General features: G+C 45.2%; 1 protein-coding gene across 5 annotated transcripts in view; it reads left to right on the top strand.

The window, feature by feature from the left end:
• The window catches only part of ETV6 (ETS variant transcription factor 6), a 343221-nt gene that overhangs the window by 250941 nt on the left and 70431 nt on the right, over window positions 1-21849 (top strand). For 3 of the 5 annotated variants that reach the window (XM_081124906.1, XM_081124903.1, XM_081124902.1), the window contains exon 3: window positions 18856-18957. The exons of the other annotated variants lie outside the window; for them this stretch is intronic. In XM_081124906.1, the coding sequence (XP_080981032.1) occupies window positions 18856-18957 (102 nt within the window). The remainder of the gene's footprint in view (window positions 1-18855; window positions 18958-21849) is intronic. 5 annotated transcript variants of the gene reach the window in all.

The following is a 21849-nucleotide window of genomic DNA, read 5'->3' as shown; positions in this document are numbered from 1 at the left end:
ATGGATTACATTTAAATTAATCCTTGTTTAGATTCAGGTCTCATCTGCTAATGGGGTTCAATTTTCTTTCATCTTCTGTAAAACCAAATAACCCATATTTGCAGCTGAACTAAGGGAGAAAAGGGAGGAAATAAAACATTGTTTTATTTCCAAGCAAGTGACTCAGAAGGCTCTATATGGTTATTTTGAGAATTAATAGCAAACCTTTATATTAATAGCAAACAGCATTGGTTAGAATAATTAATAGAATTATGTAATTATAGAATAATTAATAGAAATCATAGTTGGGGGCTGGAAGGAGGTTGGGCGATACAAGATGCAGAATTGCAGAGTGACCAAATTCATATCCACTAATGTTTTTACATTATAAAAGTTTAAGTGCTTGATTCTAAGGAGAACTTCCTTATTTAAAAAAATTATATTCGCCCTGGCTGGTTGGCTCAGTTGGTTGGAGTATCGTCCTGTGTACCAAAAGGTCGTGGGTTCTATTCCTGACCTAGGTTGCAGGTTTGATCTCTAGTTGGGACATTTACAAGAGGCAACTAACCAATCGATGTTTCTCTCACATCAGTGTCTCCCCCTCCACCTTCCTCTCTTTAAAATCAATAAAACATGTCCTTCAGTGAGGATTAAAAAAAAAAAAAAAAAAAGATCTTCAAATTCTCTCTATAGCGTTGGAACAATGGGAAGTAATACCATAGCCTTCCGTTAGGTAACAATACCTAACACTTACTACGTGCTGACTAACGCAGGCACTGTCTAAGCACCTTACATCCGCTAACTCATTTAATGCTCATCACAGCCCTTTGAGAAGGTTCTGTTCAAATGAGGAAACTGAGGCACAGGAGACTAAGCTGCTCGGAAGCGATGGAGCTCCTCTGTCACCTGACCACGTCGCTGTACTGCTTTGGGATGCTCACCGCAGGTGCCGGACCGAGCTGGCAGAGCTGCAGGCGTTTTAGACATAAGCCAGGGGACGCCAGGGCGCTCCTGCTCCTCCCTCATGTGCTGTCTCACTCAGAGCCAACGTGACTCTCCTGGGGGCTGTTAAGACTGGTGAGGCTCAGACAACTCCGACATTACTCTGTCGCAGATGGATGGTGGCAGCCAGGATTCTCTCCGAGTCGGATTCCGGAGCCAGTGGAATACCCCCCTTCTCTCCTTCACACACATTACCTTTTGCTCCCTTTTGCCTCTCAGGAAGCGGGAGAGAAAGCCCAGGATGAGTAGGTGCCTCTAATCAACCCGTGTTACACCGGGTGACTCAGTCTATTTCCCAGGCTGAACCCGGCTGCATGGTACATAAAGCCCAGGGAGGAAGGCGGCATCCTTTTTGTGCCTAGAAGAAATGACACTTGTGCCTTGACACCAGGGAACTGTGCCCACCAACTTTGGTTGGTGTTTTGTTTTTTACTTCTCCCCTTTGTTTGTTTGTTTTTCATCAAAAAGATACGAATGCTGAGGTCATCTCAGAGAAATCTAGAATAAATACCATGAGAAAATGGTCCCTCTGGAAGGCATCTTGTTCTCCTGCTGTTTGTAATTGTGAGGCGCTCAGCAACTGGGCAGCTGGAGGGGGCTAAATATAGCCCGGAGCACTGACGTGCACTGAATCCTGCTTTCTTAGAAGCACAATGGGAGCCCACGGAAGTCAGGGAAGGAGCAGTAAAGCCCAGGCTGCCTCCCTCTCTCCCTCTCTCCCTTTTTCTCTCTCCATCCTGGACCTCAGTGTGGGTGTGAGGATAGAGGCAGCTCTAAGTGCACTTAAAATAGCTTTTGGAACTGGACACTGGCTGAGCTCAAAGGCAGGGAAGATGCTTCCTATAAAACCGGCCCCTGCCTGACCCTTGAGCCCAGGACTGTTCTGACCATTCTGGTCTGGGCATCTGGGAGCATGTCCTTTCTCAGCCCAGCTGCTCTGGGACAAGCAAGTTTTCTACTATGAGTTCCAGGCGTTGGCGCCTCGCTGCTGCTCCGGTCTCAGATATCTTACTCTAACCAGACTCTCTGTCTAAAGCCTGGGGATTAAAAATAGCCTCCCGGTGCTGGCTGTGGGACTGAAGGAGAGACTCTCAGTGAGCAGAAGGTCGTCTTGACTCAAGGCACCTGACTCATACCTGTGGGTTTCATGGCACCCAAGTGTTTAATTTCTTGAGGTTGTTATCGTTTATGCTATACCAGTGCCCATTTTTCATGGCTTTGCAAGATAAAACAGTTGTCTTAGATTTGTGGGCATCAGTATCATTAGGAGTCTGGATTTTGGCAGGAGAACGCCATCATTTTACTTGGCGGTTCCCGAAACAAATTGTGCCTAGTTATCTTTCCATGCAGACATCAGTGGTATTTGCTCCTAATGCATACATTTATTTGTTATCTCTGTCCCATTTGGCAGTAAATACTTCAAAGAAAAGAGTCACGTCCCCTACTTTCATTTTAACTGCCTACAAAACTTAATAAATCCTTGTATACGTCTTAACATGTTTTGTGACTATTGAATTGACCAAAACAGTCTTTTCTTTCATATCCATGGCACTCCTCTAGAAAATGGCGTAAATACTATGTTATTTGCCCGACATTCCATTGTCTGAGGCTCTGTTCACCGGTAGTCTGAGAGTAATCAGTGTGTGTATGTGTTTTTAATAGTTTCATTGGATATGAACTGCATCTCTGCCTTTTTTTTAATTTGTAAGATTGCCTCCTTCAAATTGAACCTCAGAGTATAATATTTGTTAAAAAAAAAAAAAAAAAGCAGGAGAAGTTAAAGCAGAATAGATTTAAAATGTAAATTTAAACATGGATACATTGAAGAAGGCCCTAAAGTTGAAGAGCAGGGGCTCTGCCAGTCCTCTGGTGGCTGGAGTACCCAGCACCGGGCTTTCCTCACAAAACATCCTGCCTCCAATTCCCGTCCTTTGAACAAGGGCCCTGTTAGCAGAAGAGCACCAGCTATCTGGCCTTGGTAGTGACTCGAGGAGGAGACTCTCCAAGGAACACAGTCATGGAGACTTCAGAGAGCCAGAGCAGGCCTCTTCACTTACAGTTGAGAGCCATTGCAGGTGATACAGAGCTTTACGGGTTGGTCTCCTAAAATCCATTCACTAGGTACGGTGCCTGGCTCAGAGTGAGGACTCAGTCAGTGTTGGCTAAGATGCAAAGAGGCTCCCACCTGTATCTCTTAGCTCAGCTTCAAAAAGCCTAGGAAAATAACACAGTATATTTCATCTGAGTGGCCACAGCAAGTCCATCCCTTCAACTGATGACTCTCAAATGACCTCAGCCACATTCTTCAGATTGTTCCCTTTGCCTCTGAATGAGGAATCCACTTTACACAGGTAAATGTAAACACCTCACCCTCCAGTTCAGCTACCATCCTTTAAAGAAGGAAAGTACCTTGTGAATGAAACCCATATGAAAAGGACTGGTTATGATACATTTGAGACAAGAGGGCAGATGGAGCTTTAGGTCTTGTGCACAGGTCACAAAGGAAAGGAGAAAAGCACAGCGGCCTAAATCACCATGGCCAAGATCCACATGTACCTGTTTATGCCACATTCATCTTTGCCCCACATGTGCCAGCCCTGCGACATTTACCATTTTCTTTAGCCCTCGCAATGACCCACAATCTGGGTGGTGTTATCCACAGCCTATAGCCGAGGAAACTGAGACTCAGTGAGTCAGATGACTTGTCCAGGGTCATCAAGCTAGTGAATGGCAGAGTGAGGATTCCCAGCCTGGTGAGGTAGGAACAAAAGGAAACAGCTATCCTACCCTCCCGGAGTATTCACGGGCATTGAAGGTACTGACCATCTTAGAGGTGGCATTCATCCTTCTGTGTCACTTACCATTGGAACCAGAGCTCCGGCTGTGTATTGTCCATACCTGGAACCCATCAGGGACACCGAGGCTGTGCACAGACAGGGTTTTCTCTCTACAAACTTTCTTCTGCTCTTTCGCTTAAGAAATTGAATAGCTCTGAGGGAACATTGCTTGAAGTAGGGCTTTATCTCCTTTCTCAGAGGCAGTTAGATGTCTTTCCTTCAGTGAAAGATCCTTTCTTTCCTGTAAGAACCTAGAAATAGTTTGCTCTTCCTCTGCTGTGATGTTCCTAACAAATCCGAATCATGCCATAGGGCTCAAATTTTGAGAGGCCATCCATTCTTTCTGACACTATTATTTTTATTCATACAACATGCCTAGCACTAGTCTAGCCACCAGGAACATAGACATTGACACTCACAGGTCCCAAACCTCAGCTATGGCCACAGAGTGAGAGCAATTGGGGAAGTTTCATTATCAGATAGGGGAGGAAGGCCAGGGCTGCCAGTTGTCAGTGAGTGTGGTAGGGAGGTGGGCTGTTGGGAGGTGGGAGCTGGAGTCTAGCATTAACTTTGGAAACATGAACTAAAGGAGCAGATAGCAGAACCCCAGCCACTGAAGCTGGGATTCAATCATACGACTCCTGTTATGGAGAAGGACTGGAAAATAGAGCTGGGTGGGAAACCAAGATAAGGGCCCCATTACAGTAAAGACTTTTTTCCGGGTTACAGAGTGCGACCCAGGAAGGCCAGCAGTGGGGTGATTCAATGCTGATTCCCTGAATGACTGCTCCCAAGCTTCCTCTTGATAAAGGGCGGGGTTGAGCCTGGAGTCTGGGTGGAGCTGACTTATAGCAAGGGGGTTAAGTAAGCCCAGCTGGAAAGGTTATAGGGCCACTGGGGCAGGCAGCCAAGCATCTCACTACAGTGAAGGCCCAAGTGAAATAAATAGGACTAATATTATGCGCAGATCTCTCGTACAGGAGAAAATGGACACGGCCAGGTTTGCATGATTTGAAGAAAGGATTTTACTTCTGCAGTCTCGTAGACCAAGAAGATCGCTAGAATGCTTATGACACAAAATAGTTTTGTGTGATTTGTTTGTTTCTTTATAGTAGGAAAAAAAAATCCTGCAATTTTTATTACCACACAAGGACAAGATTTCAGAAGATTATCTTTCTAGCAAATACCCATCAACTATCTATCTGTTCTGTGTCAGGCACAGTCATTTGTTCTGTGATTCCAAAATCAAATAAGGTCCTTCTTGCCCTCAAGAAACTTGTCATCTCTTGGGGAGAACTGAGAACGAAACCACACATTAGAACATAGGGCGCCTGGGGACGTGCCTCAGGTCACTGGCCCACAGAGAAGGCGCAATTGACTCAGGAAAGGAGAAAGTGTTGAAGCTGGGTTGTGAAGGAAAGTAAAAGTAGAGACGAGACCAAGGAAGGCGAACAGAAGTGCAGGCATATGAGGGGTTCTAGAAACAGGCAGGAGCTGGTGGCTGGAGTGAAGGGGAGGGGTGGAAAATAGAACTGGAAAGATGGGCCTGAGGCCTATTGCGCTAAGCTGAGGAATTAAAGTTTAGCCCCACACCGGGGGGCAGCTGTGGAAGGGATTCAGACAGGAACGTGATGTGCTCCTCTTGTGTGTTTAGAAAGACTGCTTTGGGACCTCTGTGAAGGATGGACTATGAGACAGGAGTCAGTGAGGTCAGCCGGGAGGGGAATGAGGCTGTTGATGCTCACATGCTCGAATTTTTCTCACCCCACCGTCGTAGCCTCCAACGTGTAGGCTCAGCTACGGAGAAGCCCCCCAAATGTGAAATACTGGCTTGTGGGCCATTCAGGAAACGGTGTCCTGGTGCCCAGACATGGGGGAGATGGAAATGACTCTCTAATAAGAATATAAATTATATTAGGGCACATAATATAAGAAATTGCAGAAAAGTTTAAAATCTAAATCACTTCGCAGCCATGGTATTTATAAGAACCCCAATTTTACAACAGAAAAATGTACAAAATGCTTTGAAGTTGCCACCCCGATCCCCCAAAGCCTGCCTACCTTCACTTTGAGTTACAAAATAAATATTTAAATGTCGCGCCACCGTGTGAGTGGTATTTACATTCTCTCTCAGTTCAGCGCTCTCCGGCCCATTTTGCTAGTATTTGTTTTCCTTCGAGGTGGGAGTTAATTTAGTCACACGTTCGCCTCCTGACAATAACTGCATTTTTTTTTTTTTTCCTGAGGTAGCTTTCCCTCCAACCGTTTCTTGTTGTTCTTACCCAAGACCCAGTATCTGCCAAAACAAATGTATGCGAGTGATAAACGCAGAGAGGAATGTCTGTTGGACCACAGGAAATTTCCTGTTCAGGAAGAGATCTCGGGAACTTCCTGCGGAGGGGTGCATTGTGGGGCTTTTGGCTGCCGGCCCTTGACCACAGCTGCAGTTGACTAGAGGCAAGGGGGGGAGGAAGAAGGGGAGACAGCTACCCACAGGCGTTTTTATCCATGTAGCCTCGGGACAGAGAATGGGCTAATACAGGCTCAAAGGTTCCGAGTGCACTTAAATGTCTAGTGTCTCCAACAAGTCTCCTTTATTGCCACCCACCTCTCACAGCATCCCAGATGCTTCCTTAGGGCTTCTGAACACAAGCACTGTCGCATTCTCTGTGCCCTCCTAGTCCCCCAGTCACCGCTGGGCCCGCAGGTGGTGGCCACCTCCTCTGGAGCCCCACCAACCAGTAGGAATCGCCTGATTGGCCTCAGAACAGCTCCTGGCTACGGCTGCCCAGGCCTTGGAGTTGGTGGCCTTTTTCCATCCTGAGTTATTATGGTAGACTGGATTAGCAAATCCAATTTATAAGCACAATCAAAACCAACAAGAGAGCTTTGCTCTCTTGTTCTCCCTGGCTGTTCAAGTCTGAAGTCCTGATTAATGCCTCAGAGCCCAGCTTCTCAGCTCCCTGCGTGGAGTGCATGGCAGGCCTGGATCGTGCTCCGTGGGGAAGTTCTGTGACACTGTGGTAGGGAGGTGACATGGCAGGCCTGGATCCTGCTCCATGGGGAAGTTCTGTGACACTGTGGTAGGGAGGTGACATGGCAGGCCTGGACCCTGCTCCATGGGGAAGTTCTGTGACACTGTGGTAGGGAGGTGACATGGCAGGCCTGGATCCTGCTCCATGGGGAAGTTCTGTGACACTGTGGTAGGGAGGTGACATGGCAGGCCTGGATCCTGCTCCATGGGGAAGTTCTGTGACACTGTGGTAGGGAGGTGACATGGCAGGCCTGGATCCTGCTCCATGGGGAAGTTCTGTGACACTGTGGTAGGGAGGTGACATGGCAGGCCTGGACCCTGCTCCATGGGGAAGTTCTGTGACACTGTGGTAGGGAGGTGACATGGCAGGCCTGGATCCTGCTCCATGGGGAAGTTCTGTGGCACTGTGGTAGGGAGGTGACATGGCAGGCCTGGATCCTGCTCCATGGGGAAGTTCTGTGGCACTGTGGTAGGGAGGTGACATGGCAGGCCTGGATCCTGCTCCATGGGGAAGTTCTGTGGCACTGTGGTAGGGAGGTGACATGGCAGGCCTGGATCCTGCTCCATGGGGAAGTTCTGTGGCACTGTGGTAGGGAGGTGACATGGCAGGCCTGGATCTTGCTCCATGGGGAAGTTCTGTGACACTGTGGTAGGGAGGTGACATGGCAGGACCTGGTGCTTCAAAGCTGAAAAGCTGAGACTGATGACAGGGATGTGACTAACCGTGTCACCCCTAGCTGTGTAAAGGGCAAGTCACTTTATCTCTCTGCATGTCAGCTCCTTTGTCTAACCTGGGTAATAAAAAATCTTTCTTTTCCAGCATTGGCGCAAGGGTTAAATCAGATAACGTATAGAAAAATGCCTTCCCCAAGGCAGACGCTGAGAGTTTTAGATACATTTTCCCTAGAGTCTATCCTCATTACAGATTGGAAACTACTTGGGTGTGGCTCGAGCTAGAGTCAGCGGAAAGGCTTTGAGGGGCCTTTTACCCTCAGTTTCTGTGATTTGTGTTTAAGGAAGTTTCTTCTAGAGCTTCTACTTTTCACCCAAGTGCCAGTTATTTCTTTACAGCCTCCTCTCGCCACTTGACGGAGTCCATCTCTGAAGGGCAGGGCTTGTGTTTGAGTTTCAGAATGAAAGTTGCACCTCCGTGCCGATGGTGTCTCCCTCCAGCAGGGGTGAGGAGTGACTGTCTAAGGACCAAAAAAGAGCTCACCACATTTCTGGATCATGTAGAAGTGCCCTGCCCTCTGTGCATCACCCACCTCGTTGTCCATCCCTAATGCACAGCCCCTATTCATGTACAGGGCCGGTCGCTAAACATGAATTTCTATTCTGTTCTGTTCATTTGTGTGTCTGCGTCACCTGCTAGAGAGTGCCTCCTTGAGGACAGGGGCCGTGTCTGCCACATGGTCTGAGCTTAATAAAGGCTTGTGAAGTTGAACGCACTGGATTTTAGGGGAAGAGTTTCAAGGAGGCCTTGAACCTGGGACTTAAACACATGACACTCATGATATGTGTTGTGTGAGTGATGCCATGCTAGCCAGGCTGAATGGTCTTCATTATTATTAAAAATATGCTCTGCTGGCTGTCCCCTGTCATTTGGCCTATGAGCTCCCTTGTCCCTTTTTTAGTTTCCATTTTCATGGCCCCCATTTCTTCAGAAATTATGTTTTCTTTTTCTTCTCCCTTTTTTTTGGTTTGCCTCATTCCTCCTCTAGAAATTTGAAATACAGGCCTGTTTTTTGCAACAGGCCTGTAAACAAAAGGCAGTGATATTGATCCTTGATAGAGTGAGCCCCCAGGATTTTTTTTAAAAATGGGGTTCATATTTTTAAATGTTTTTCAAGAGTATGGGACCAGGTGTTCACCAGAAAGAATTAAAAAGCAAAGGTATCTAACAGCAAACATTGAGTGTTTAGTCTACCCTCTGAAGTAGTACAATTACATCATGGTTTTAAAAGTAAAAGCAAAAGTATGGGAAATACAAAAGCAGGGAGCCATAGTCATTGAAAAGCTGTCCTCAGTCTCACCACGTGGCCTTGTGTTAAGATGTTCTGAAGAGACTCCCCGCAGCAGAATGGCAGAAATGCGAACAGAGGGACATAAATTAGCTGGAAGAGAAAAAAATAGACCCTTCACTGACCTTTCTTTTTAAAACTCTGACCTTGGCCTTTAGAAGAAAAAGGCAAAAATTATTTTTATAGAAGTTATCTGATTTAATTCAAGAGACAGCTCTCTGGTTATGGCTTAGAGCAATTAGACCCATTTCCTACATTTTGAAAATGCTTCTTACAGTTGAAAAAATAAAAACTTGTTTAATGAGTCTCGAAGTAACCAAAAAAAAATTGGGCAATCACAATGCTTCGTTTCCACAGCTGGTGCTCTGTGTAGTTCAGAGACTGGGAAATGGTGTGGTCCTCCCAGGGCCAGACCTCTCTCTTCTGTATATAACGTACCATGACCTGGGCGTTTGCTGTAGGGAAGATATTCTTATGGTTAAGCAGGTACTATTTTATATTTTACATGACACTTTACAGTTTACTAGTATCGATGAATGTATGGATCTGTCTTGTTTGAGCATCACAATGCTCCTTGTTGTACAGATGGGGAAGCAGATTGAGGTTAAGGGTGAAGGTCGCCCAGCAGAACCTGCACTCACATAAGGTCTTCTTTCTCCAAGTTCAGTTTGGCCTGGGGTGAAGTTGCTGACCAGGAGGTGAAAGCCAACATGTGCCAGTTAGTAAGCAATTTTCTGACAAATCCAAGGCCAAGGGAAGTAAAATAACTTCTTTGTTTCCCTCTCTTTCTTATGCTGTTCACCCCTCAACCCCCTGGCCACTTCCACCCCTGCTCACACCCACCCCCTTCTGCCCGCTGCCTCAGCCGCCCCTGCAGTTTCTGTGGGGGACTGAGGGACCTTTGTTTGTGCAGTTAAGAGCTTCCTCACAGGAAATTTCCTGTGATGGAAACTCTGGGGAAACTTCCTGTTGGTTAGGACACTGCAGGGGGCTGATAACATGAGCCACTCCAACCTCCAAACCTCAGCTGCCAAGGAGGGTGGGATGCTTCTCCCACTTTTCTCAGAGTCTGGGAGGGGAAGAAAATGCACATAAGTGTAGAGAAGACTCAGGGGGCTCACATGGGTGGCATTTTCTAGAAGCTAAAAGTTACAGCTTTGATCAGTAGGTTCTTCTAGAAGATCAGCCCTCACAGTTAAATGGACTGCTTAGATTTCTAATGAGACTGGCACCTGCCGGAACATTCTGTCTGGAAGGATCGAGGGCTCTGGAAATGGTCTCAGGGTCTGGATCTGATTCTTTCTATATCATTTTAAAACACATTTCTATAACTCTTCAATGTTATGGATTTATGAGTACTATAAACATTTATTTTCAGCTGCCACTTACGGGCTGGGAATTTTCATTAATGACGATCATTGGCAGTCACTGTTTACTCAACACCGAGTGTAAATCTTCTGGGGTATATACCGCAGGACGACCAATCTGGAGCCAAAGAACAAAATTCTTCAAGAGGCTTTACCTACTCTGGATCTCTGGTGGACTGTATTGTTGTTTTGCTAGCATTCGGCCAAAGTTAATTATTCCTAAATCATCCCTTGGCGTTGAACCTAGCTATGAATATCTCCAATATTGGGAATTCTGTAGGTTCCCTTAGCAGCTCTCCTAGCCCAGCTCGTAGCTTAAAAGTTTGGTCTCCTAAAGAGGCTGAGTTTTCCCTGATGACCTGTAGACCCATTACTGCTCCCCCTGCCCTTGTTGGATAATAAAAATAATTGACCTCCGCTTTTTCTGTTTCCATATGGCTAGGCAGTTACTTGAATGATACCTCTTACTTGATTCGTTCCAACCCACGTCCATTTCTGTACAAGTTTCTTAATAGGTATTGTTTATCTGGTATAAGGTTTAACGTGGCCTTTCCCCCCCTAAAATGCACTGGATTTAATGGACGCTTTTACTTCGCATCTCCCCAAACTCCTGCCACAGGCTAATGTTCTTTCTTGCTTGGTTTATGGGAAATGATCATCATTCCAGCATCAGAAAAAAAATCACTGAACTGGATATATTTTTAGGTGGGGTTTTGTGGTTATATTCTTGGTTCACATTGCGAATTAGGGAAGCATGAAAGAAATTGCAGTTAACCAGGAAGAAATTTGCTGGCTGATGTCTGCTTGTTAGACTCCTAGAGGACAGAGACCCTTGTTCACCTTTGTAAGCATGGTATTTTATAATTTATTGACACATAGTGTTAGTAGGTGTTTGTTTAACGAATGAATCCTAAAAGTCGAGAGGGAACATGTTCTTGGACTTAGTTTATTTCAAGAATGTATAAAAGTTTTGAATTTTTTCAACTTTTACCGTGTTTTGAGTATTGATCTTCAAAATAGTGAATTATCAATGATGAGTTGATTTTGTAAAAATGCCTTGGGATAAAGCTTTAAATATGGAAATGAAAACTGATTTAGTTTGGGGCATTCAGAGGAAGCATAGTGTCTGTTTAAGTGTTTTGCAATATGACTGACTTTTGGTTTTATATTGTAGAATGGGATTAACTGCAATATGTTATAGAGACACTGTTATTGTAGGCTCATTTGTCTACATAAGAATAATTGCCATTTTCAATACACTCTTACTTTAAAATAGATCACAGTGGTGTCATAATATCTACAGACTGAACCAAGGTGGTATTTTTATTATTATTACTACATCATGGTCTTCATCAAACTTGTATTAAAGTGCTACAAGACTCTGCTGTGCAGTCTTATCTTTTTAGGAAATCTAGTTAGTGTGTTAGAAGCACCGCAGGCTTTGAATTCTCAGAACTGATTTTTAGTTCTACTCTTGTTCTATTCATTCTTTCAACAGATCATTTATTGAGTGACTACTGTATACTGTATACTATGAGGGACTATGTGTCTATCAATGACCAAGACAGATATGACCCCTGCCTTTATGTTGCTTACAGTGTAGTAGGGGAGGTAGATGCATATCAAGGAATTAATGAACACTAGCCATACAGTTTGTTTCGCATGCAGAAATTAGAGTAATCTGTTGTAAAATATAAGTGAAGTCATGTCATTGCACTGCAACTACACTGCTGCCTCAGGGCCTTTGCACTTGCTGTCCTTGTTCCTCTAGATTTTCCCATGGCCCAGCCTCTCACCTTATTCCAGTCTCTGCTCAAGTATCACCTCCTTAGAGAAGCTTCCTTGACAGCTCTATCCAAACAGCACCTCCCTTCATTCCCCTCCCCTTTACCCTGCACTGTTTTTTTCACAGCACTTTTTACCCCGATTTGTAATTTTTTAAATTGGATGGTGACCCTTAAGTGTCTGTTTAAAAGGCAATTGGTAGTTCTCTATGCACAGGTGGGGCTTGATACCTGGTGGGTCCAACTGTGTGGTCCAACTGTATGGGAATCTCACTGTTTCATGAGAGACTCCAACAGAGATTTGGGCAAGTGAATGAGCCCCAAAAGAAATCCTGTGGTCTCCTGCTTGAAAGGAGCCAAGCGGGGAAGGGGCTTGAGGTTCTGTCATTCATAATGCAGGTTTCCACCGAGTTCCCCTGCGTGCTTTTCATCCCTGTTCTCTCCTGGACCTGCTGCTCTCTGACTCAACCTGATCAAGCGAGCAGGTGTTCTGTCATGTCCCAGGAGGGGCAGGGCTGGGCTGGGGGAGGGGGGTATTGACATGCCACAGGCCCTCTTACTAGTAGTCACCTCTGCTCTCCTCCTGCCTTCAAAGACCCTTGGTACTTCTAGTTTCTGAGGTTGTTTTGAAATCCTCTCAGGAAAACCAGCCAGTTTCTTTTTTCCCCCCTCTTTTTAAAAAAATATGTTTTTATTGATTTCAGAGTGAGAAAAGGAGAGGGAAAGAGAGAGATAGAAACATCCATGAGAGTCATTGGTCGGCTGGCTCCTGCAGGCCCCCCACTGGGGATCAAGCCCGCAACCCGGGCATGTGCCTTGACTGGGAATCAGTCTGTGACCTCCTGGTTCATGGGTGGACGCTCAACTGCTGAGCCACACCAGCCAGGCAAAACCAGGTTGTTTCCTGTTGGCATTTTCCTTGCAGGCACATGGGGGCCAGCTGTTCCACTCTGCTAAGTCGAATATCAGTTGTCCGTCTGCTTTCCATCCTCTGGAGTTTTCTGTACCGCTCTCAACTGTCATTGTTTTCTCTCCCATTCAATCTCTTTTATATTCCTCTGCTGTGGCTTGGCGGGCACTGGGGCAGGGGCAGGAGTAGACACAGATATGACTGTTTAGTTACACTTGAGGGTAAGGGCATTGACTTGGCACTACACGATGCTTTGAAAGCATAAAGTGTGGCAACGTGGCCTAGTTAGTTTATGGTATACATTTAAGAGGAGATTTAAAAGCTTAGCAGGAGTTAATCGGGTAAAGAGGAGGTAGGATTGTTTTGGGGGAGGGGAATAAGATGTTTGAAAGCCCTGAGACTAGCAGAGCATTTGGTCTTCCAGGAATGGCAAAAGCCAGGCAAATGACATTTGAATTTACTGTGGGAGACCAGAGTGACACATTATAGAACTGCAAGGGGCAAAGACAGTGAGGTAGAGAGAGGCTAAGTCATATTTAGGATTTTGGCCTTTATTCTAAGGGTAACGAACAGCCATGACTGTGTTAACTGTGTAACCTTGGACCTCACAAAATCTGGTTCTACTTTCATAAACCAAGCACAGTAATCTCTACCCCATAGAGTTGTCAGCATTAAATGGCATCATGTATATTATATACTATATCGACTTAAAATTATCACACTTGTTCGCTGAATTCCATCTTTTGGGAAAATGAGAAGTTATTGTAGCCACTCAGTACAGTATAATCAGAATGTCAAGTCGAGGAATCTTTGAAGTCAAGTAAGTAAAAGATATAAAGTAAGAAACTATTTAAAGGCATTGTTGTGGGACCCAAAAGTCCAATCAAAGGGAAATTTCAATTGCCTACACCCCAGACTAGGGTAGACTTGCAAGACGGCTTAGAGGTTAAAGGATAGAATTTGACAGTATTCTAGCTATGCTGCAGAAAGAATACTGCATGGAAACTTAAAAGCTTATCAGTTGGTGTTGGGAAATGTAGAGGAAGCGGGCACCAAGGAGAGATGCATAGTTCTGTACCCCAGTGTCCTGGGCAATGCAAGTTGATAATGAAGCAGTCATCTGAGGTTTTCATGTAAAAAAGTTTCTTGACATGTGCCTTGCAGCATGCTAAACACTCTAGACAACAGATAAGAAAATATCAAAGAGGAGTCTCTTGTCCTCCAGAAACTTTTAAGCTTTAATATATTTTTATTTGAGATGTAATATATTTATTATTTTAAAGAATCAACCGGCGAGTTGCACCCTCAGTGCAGGGATAAATTGGCCAGTTTCAGGGCTCTGCGATTTGTACGCATGCACGTGGTCATCCTGCCTGTTGCCAGCCGGCTCTGGAGAAGCTGGTGAGCTCAACTCTGTGAGCTCACCCTGTGAGCCGGGGAATTAGCCTTAACTCATGACCTGACATTTCTGGACATGCTGCACATTTCTTAAAGGAAAGCAGTGACTTTTAATAGTCACTTGATGATGTCCCACCACCAATCAAGTCAATAAATAGAATTGTCACACTGACAAATGTTCTTGGGTTTCTAGAATTTATTCCGGGTTTTAAAGATGCAAGCAAATTCTGAGGCCAGGTAAATTTCGGCTGTAAAGTTATCTATTAAGAGGCAGTGAGATTCACGGGCAATGGATGTGATTGTATGGCTTTTTACAGCTCAGTAAAAATTAGCGGCCGTTGTAAATTGTAGTAGAAGCAGGCATCTTGTTCATTTTGATCTTAGAGAATTTTCAAGAAAATAAATACACACTAGAGAATAGGTGGGTTTTGCTAGCATATTTCAAACATCACTTTTATTAAGCACTTGCAGAAATGTGTGGTGGTAGAGAAAATTGGCAGAGTGAAGAAAATACAGAGAGATTCACATGGGCTTGCAACGAGCATGTGCGTGGTCAGGCTTCCAGTCAGGAAACAGTGGCGCTGGGCAGAGACCTCTGTGTTTGCGGGGCTCATCAGGCCTGAGCAGGTGAGGCTCAAGGCTGCGGGGTTGACAGCTGTGCCGTGAAACCTCAGAAGTGAAAGTTGTTTTTATTTCTGTGCCTGTTGAAAGGTGGATGACAGGACAAGGATAGTCTCATAATAAAATAATATGTAAAGACTAACCAAATAACCCACTTTAGGTTTTACTCCCTGGCAGGCAGGAACACATCATGTTTAAAGAGGGGAAGCTTTACGTAAATCTGCCCATGTAAACTAACCACCTTCCCAATGAAACAGATGCACCTGTCTGGAGGCTGCTTTGTTCCTAGAGCAAAGGTGTCTTTGATGGGACTAACAGATTTTATTTCTTTTCTGGAAAAATGATTGTAGGTGGTATCAAATCACCTTTTCACTTGACCCAAGAACTCTTACAAAAATAGGAATTACTTTTGGTACTTGAGACACCAGCATTTGACCTACATTTTTTGTGCCTTAGCACATTTTTCTGCAGTAATCACAGCATAAATTTTTCTCTCTGATATCCAGCAGCTCCCTTCCCCAGTGATCACCGGCAATAACCCACTCAGAAATCAATGAAGGGATCATGAAAGAGAAACATAAACTTCACTTGAGAAAGAATACCTATACAGCATTTCCAATATAAATCTTTTTTCTTTTTTTTTTGTCAGCAAAGTTAATTGTTCTCAAACATTTGATAACATAGTTTGGTCCAAAATCTTAGCTATTTGAAAGATGCAAGGGGAGTGGAGTCGGGCCCCACAAACCATTGTGATAGGAGTAACTCCAGCTCCAACATGAATTTTATATTTTTCTTCAAAATTTCAGCCACACCACCTCCACCCATCCCCACCCATCCCCACCCATCCCCCATAGCATGCCATAAGAAGAGGAAAGTACCTGATAAGGTGTGCAAGAAAGCTGTACGGAAGAGGGTTAGGGCAGGCAGTAACATGTGGAGAGGAAATAATAGAAGCGAGTGGGGTGCCTAGGAAAAGTGAAGGTGTGCTGGGAAGAGGAAGGATGAGTCGATAAATGTAACTTCAGGGAATTCATGCCCAGCCGGATGACCTATTAAACATGACAGAAAGTGAGGGGAAGAGAAGCAGTGGGTAAAGGGGTGATGGAATGTGTCATTGTCACGGAGGAAGGAGAGGAGGGGGGAAAGTACTGTGGAATGAGAGGGAAGGGCACAAAAAGAATATAGGAAAGAGATGGAAGAGATGTGAAGGAACAAGAGAAAAGGAGCTGTAAGAGAGGAGGAATGAAAATAAACACGTACAATTCCTATTTTCAGATTCGCTCAGCCATAGCTATAGAAGGAACATATAATCAATATAATTGATTTTCTATTCTAATGAAGAGAAGAATTATATGGATGACCCAAAATAATAGCTCATTTTCAACCATTAGTATGTTTTGATTTAGGGTATGTTTTTATAATTATATTGAACTAAATATATATTTGTCTCTCTGTGTGTGGTGGTGTTTTAAATATTTTTAAATACATTTTTAAAAATAAAACAGAGAGGCCACAGAATACATAGTTGATTGAGTAGAGCCAACTCTTTATACCTGGTTTAGTTGCTTTCTGCACCCTCCTTTGGGCTAGGAGGATCAATATCTTCAGATGCCCTTTAGTCTATAATAAGGCCATGACCCCCACCCACCCTCCATAAAACCCTAATCTTAGAAACTAAGATTAGAAACCCTAATTGCTTAGAAACTGGGGAGGGAGTAGAACACTTTACTTGCAGCCTTCTGTGAGCTGACCCTGAGCATGGGAGTGAGCCCCAGCCCCTCTTCTCCTGATTCCCTCTGGACAGGGGTGTTCCAGAGCGAGAACCTACAGAGGGGCTCAGAGTGATTCGGTAGCGCCATGTCTCAAGTTGGAAATTCCTGAATGTGAATCCATGAGGAAAAACACTACTTCAGCACAGAAGACCAATAATTCAAATGCGTTTTCAAAGACCTAAAAAGAGCAGGGCATGGCCTGCGCAAGGAGGGTGCTCGTGCGAGTATCTTTTTCCTTATCAGGACTGTGCAGAGCAGGACCAAGCGTGTGTGTCACGGAGGGGAAAAGTGGAAGTATGAATTGGTATAAGAAGCCACACAGAAACAAAAATACCTGTTGAGTCTTGGGGTTACAGTTGGCAAGATCCAGTCTAAAACCTCTATGATGCTCAAAGTTAGCAGGATCCACATGTGAGATTTTCCGTTTCTGATGAGCATTGACCTAGAGAGCTGGATTGGGTTCATCTTCACTAATAACCTACGCCTTCTGGAATATTTGAAATTATTATTTTCTTTTTTCTTTGCTGCTGCTTCTATAGATTTACAGTAGGACTTGGGGTTAGACAGACATTCCAGGTCATCTAGTCCACCCCCTCCTGTGCCAACATCCCTCCCACCTGTGGCCTCACTGAGTGATGACTGTCTGCTTTCTGCTTGGACACTTCTGTGGATGGGACCTTACTGTTTCCTAGGCAGTCTTGCCATTTTTAAACAGAACCAGTTTTCAGAAAGTTCTTTAAATTTGCCTCGTGCTCTGGTAGTATCTAGAATATGGGGCTCATCTAGCATCTAACTAGAAATGAGAAATCCTGTTTCCATGATACAAAGCTTGTCAATCAGTAGGAAAGGCAAGGCAGGTTAGCAGAGGCTGGCGATACTTCCAAGAAGCAGTGTTTCCTGGAGCATCCTGTGGTGACCTGCCCCTGGAGTTACTTGCTTATCTGCCTAGTTTTAGAGTTTCCAGAAAAGACTCACTGCCTCCGGAATACTTCCCGGCCCTTCCTTTGGTGCCTGGCTTTCTACCCTTAGCAGTTTACTGCTTGAGCATGGATTTTGGTTAAACATATCCACACAGACCAGGGAGATAGCTACTTTAGCTCTGGGTGGACATTTCACTTGCGCATCCATCATTTTTAGATCCCTTCCTGGAAGCGTGCGTTAATGGTGCCAGGGGAGGGGGAGGAAACGCAGATGCTTTGATCACTAGGTCACAAGTTTCAGGGGAAGGGTGGGTAGGGAGGAGAAAAGAAAAGAAAGGTAACATTTCTGAGTGCCTGCTGAGGATCCAGTACCTTCCTATGTGTTGTTTTCACAACAACCCCTGCAAGTTGAGATCCACTTTTTGTAGATGAGTTGATGAAGACTAAATGTCCTGCCGGGTCATACGCTGGTCAGGGACAGGGCTGGGATTTAAACAGAGCCGCCTAATCCCAGGCCTGGGCTCACTTATTATTCCATGATGCAGTCATCAAAGGGAAAGAGACAAAGAACTGGAAAGCTCAGACGGAATTTGCCTGTTTCAGAATTTTGCATAGGGCTAACCCTGTCTGAAAGCATCACTGTGGAATCTCATGCAGGTGGCGGTAAAAGTGGCTTAATCTCACATTTATATAACACTAAAATATTTTACTTGTAATGAGGTATTTGTTTATAAGGAAACATTCTCCACTTGATTGGAGTACTTTCTGTTGTTTTCTTATTTATTACGATGGCTGTTTCCACTGTTGGGAGAAATGGACTGCATTCCTACCCTTCATGTGAATCTTGCACAGATCTCGCCTTATTACCAGGAGGCTGGTGAGGATCAGCTCTGAGGGCCTCCCACCACTCATTCCTTTCAGCATTGTGACTAGGCTGTGGCACTGGGTCACAGTAAGCAGACTGTCCATTTCTGCACAGGTGCCCTCAGGGAATGGCACAGGCCTAATTCTCAGTTACCCCCCAGCGCACGTTAGTCACCGCAGCTAATGCGGCAAAGCCCCTCTAGCTCCCATGCTGTCACTGACACTCCCTCCCTCAAATGCACTTAATGCTTGTCCGGGATTGTTTCCTGCCTCTCACTTCAGCATCTTTGGGAGAGCATCGTGGATTCACGGTCTTTGAGTGAATTTCCCTGTTTTCCTGAAACAGGCCGCCATCAAGTAGACTTTGGGAGAAGATCTCAGGAGAGGCCAGTCTGTTCTCCCCCGCTCAGTATTCTCTCACAGCAGCCACAAAACCACGCTTTCTCTAGTAAGTACACATTCCTACGACTCTAACAAAAGGCTTCTGTGAGCCTAAAAGCGGCAGGGGAGGGGACAGTGAGAGGGATGGAAGATTTACGGGGTTTCATTTCTTCCTTGCCGGGGACTGTATCGTGTTTGAATGCAGTTTGGAATCTGCTTCCCCACCACATGGGGAAGTAGAAATCTGCCCTAAAGCTGCACAGGGACCCCGATGGGTCTTAATCCTCTTAGCTTAGTGATTTCCTGCCACTCGAGCAAGTGACGGGGCTCTGAGACAGTCAGGAGGCCCAGAAGCCCCAGCCATGGGGACTGGGCTCTGAGTTCACCAGTGTGACCTGCTTCCCTTCGCTGAGTCGGCTCCTCAGCCAGGCCCATAGCCTCCAGCCCGAGCCACAGCCACAGCTAACCTGCCCTCCCAGGATGTAGGGCTCATTGTTTTAAAAGACATAACGGAAGTCAGAATTATTTTTCATCTTCCCGACTGGGGAATTGAATTCTAAAGAGAAAGTTAGCATTGAAAAACGCCTCCCCTCCCCTCCGCTGTCCACCCCCGAGGGCACACCATCCCACCGTCCACCCCGGAGAGCACACCATCCTGCTGTCTGGCCCCGAGGGCATACCGTCCTGCCGGCCTGCATTTGACGGGCACCTGCTTGCCTGCCTGACAGTGCCAGGCACTGGGGACCGTGGGCTTGGCCCTGCTGCCAGGCTCATCCTTTTTCAGTAGCAGAGTTAATGTGGCCATGACTCAGAATTAGGGGACCCCAGATGCTCGGGAAGTGAACTAACTTCTTTTCGGTCCACAGTGGACTCATAGTCAACAGAATAGGTTTCATGTTCTAATGAAACAGTGCAGAAGCTCTGTCCTTGGTGGCTCTGTGGTGTGTGGTGTTCCTGGAACACTCCCCCGCCCCCCTCTGTCCCTCCTCCCTCTCTCCTTCATTGCATCTTTCTTCCTTTCTTCAAGTCAGAGCTGAGAACTGTAATTCTAGCCCAAATTCCTTTAATCAAAGGGTGTTTCTGAACATGACCTTGAAAAGATGCCGTCTTGTAATATGCCCATCCAGAGTGGCATGTTGTTCCTTGGACATAGGAAAGGCTGGAGAAATTGTGCACTCCATCTCAGGAGAGCCTGTGTGGCTAATGGTTAGGGCCCTGGGCTCAGGATTCACAACAACAATAATGCAAAGAAATGCACCTGCAGCCTAAAAATTTAATAATGAAGAACAACTTACAATTATATAGCATTTTTCTTCCAGGGAGTACCAAGCACTTCCTTGTGAATTCTGCCCTATTCTCACAGAGCATGAATTATTTCCTAGAAATGATTTAGACTCTTGGAAAATGCATTGATTCTTTTAACCATCATGATCCCAGTTACAGTAAAACCCCTATTATCTGATTTTCTGTGAATTTGTAAAGCTATTATTAACTGGCACATTCTATATTTCACCCGTACAATGACAGCTTATGTTTATAATGGTGACCCCGGACTTCTGTAAGATCCCATTCAGGAATCAAAGAAAGATTAAATTGTATTCAATAGAGGTTTTCAATGTTGTGTCTATTTTATTGTATTTAAATCTTTTTAAGAGAGGCCCAAGTTATGTCCACCATGATTTTCCAGGGTGGTACCAAATTAAAATATTTTTTCTTTTTTTGACATTATAAACCAAACTTTTTAAAGTAATATTTCAATATTTGAGTCCAAACAACAGAAGAGTAAGTCTCAAACCTGACAGGGAAACAGAGTTTTTTGGAGTAGGTGTGGCAGAAATGAAATATCCGAAATATGATCACCAAACTGTGGGACAGATCACCCCAAACATTCCCGCTGTTACTCTGTCAGACCTTAGCCCAACTCTACATGCCATGGTTTGACACCATCATTCCAAGACACACAGTAGTTTAGCATTCACGTCATATGGCCCAGATCGATGGCACTCCTTTTGAGCTCTGCAGCTGTCTCTCAGGCTCTGTGAGATGCACTCTGAATCGTTTTCCTTGAAGGAAACCTTACATAGAAAACCAAATGCGATCCACAATGAGGAGACTTTAACCAAGAAATTACAATTCTACAAGCATCCCAAAAGGGGTTAAGACAAAATGCACCCAAGGGAAGAGATGTGAGCAGAATGCCCCTCCCCACTGCCTCTGCCTTGCATCCAGCTCTTCCCCAGGAAGTGTGATGCCAGCTGCCTTCCAGGGTAACCAGGGTCCAGAGACAGAGACCTCAGTGCTGCTTCTGCAGATTAATCTCAGAAAGCCACGAGCTGGAGCCCAACAAGAGCTAAAGGAGAAGGAAACAGAGGACCTAAAACAACAGAAAAGAATGTGCCACTTCAGTCACACACGTGGCTGGAGAAGTCAAAGCTTACCATGAATTGGACATCTGCTTATCAATTAATGATGCTGGGTGGGAATATTAAAGACCCTTCCTGTCCATTGCCTCATTTGATCTCACAACGGCCCTTCGAGGTGGGTACAATAGAAATAGTTATTCCCACCTTACAGATGAGAAAACAGGCTCCAAGGCAGTGCATGCCTTAGCTAAGTCTTCCCCAGACAACGCAGGTGACAAAGCCGGGACTAAAGCACAAGGCTTCTAATTCTCATCCATGAGTCCCTGATGGAATAGGGCCACCCTTTAAGGTAACTGCCCCCTCCCCCACAGGGCCCTGTTGTAAACAGGTGGACGAGTATAGAGAGGACCTTATAGTTCACTGACCCATAAGGCTACCTCTACTTTCAGAGCTCGGTGTATTAGGTGAACCCTGGACTGAGAGCCAGAGGCCTCAGCTCTAATCCTGGCCCTACCTATACCTAGTTGAGCAACTTGAAGCAAGCCACTTAGCCTCCTTCCCTTCTGGTCGCTCAGCTGGAAGTAAGAACTCTAAGC

The sequence above is a fragment of the Miniopterus schreibersii genome, assembly GCF_964146895.1.
Source record: "Miniopterus schreibersii genome assembly, chromosome: 2".
NCBI classification, from domain to species: Eukaryota; Metazoa; Chordata; class Mammalia; order Chiroptera; family Miniopteridae; genus Miniopterus; species Miniopterus schreibersii.
The sequence above is the reverse complement of the archived record's forward strand: the minus strand, read 5'-3'. Positions and strand labels throughout refer to the sequence as shown.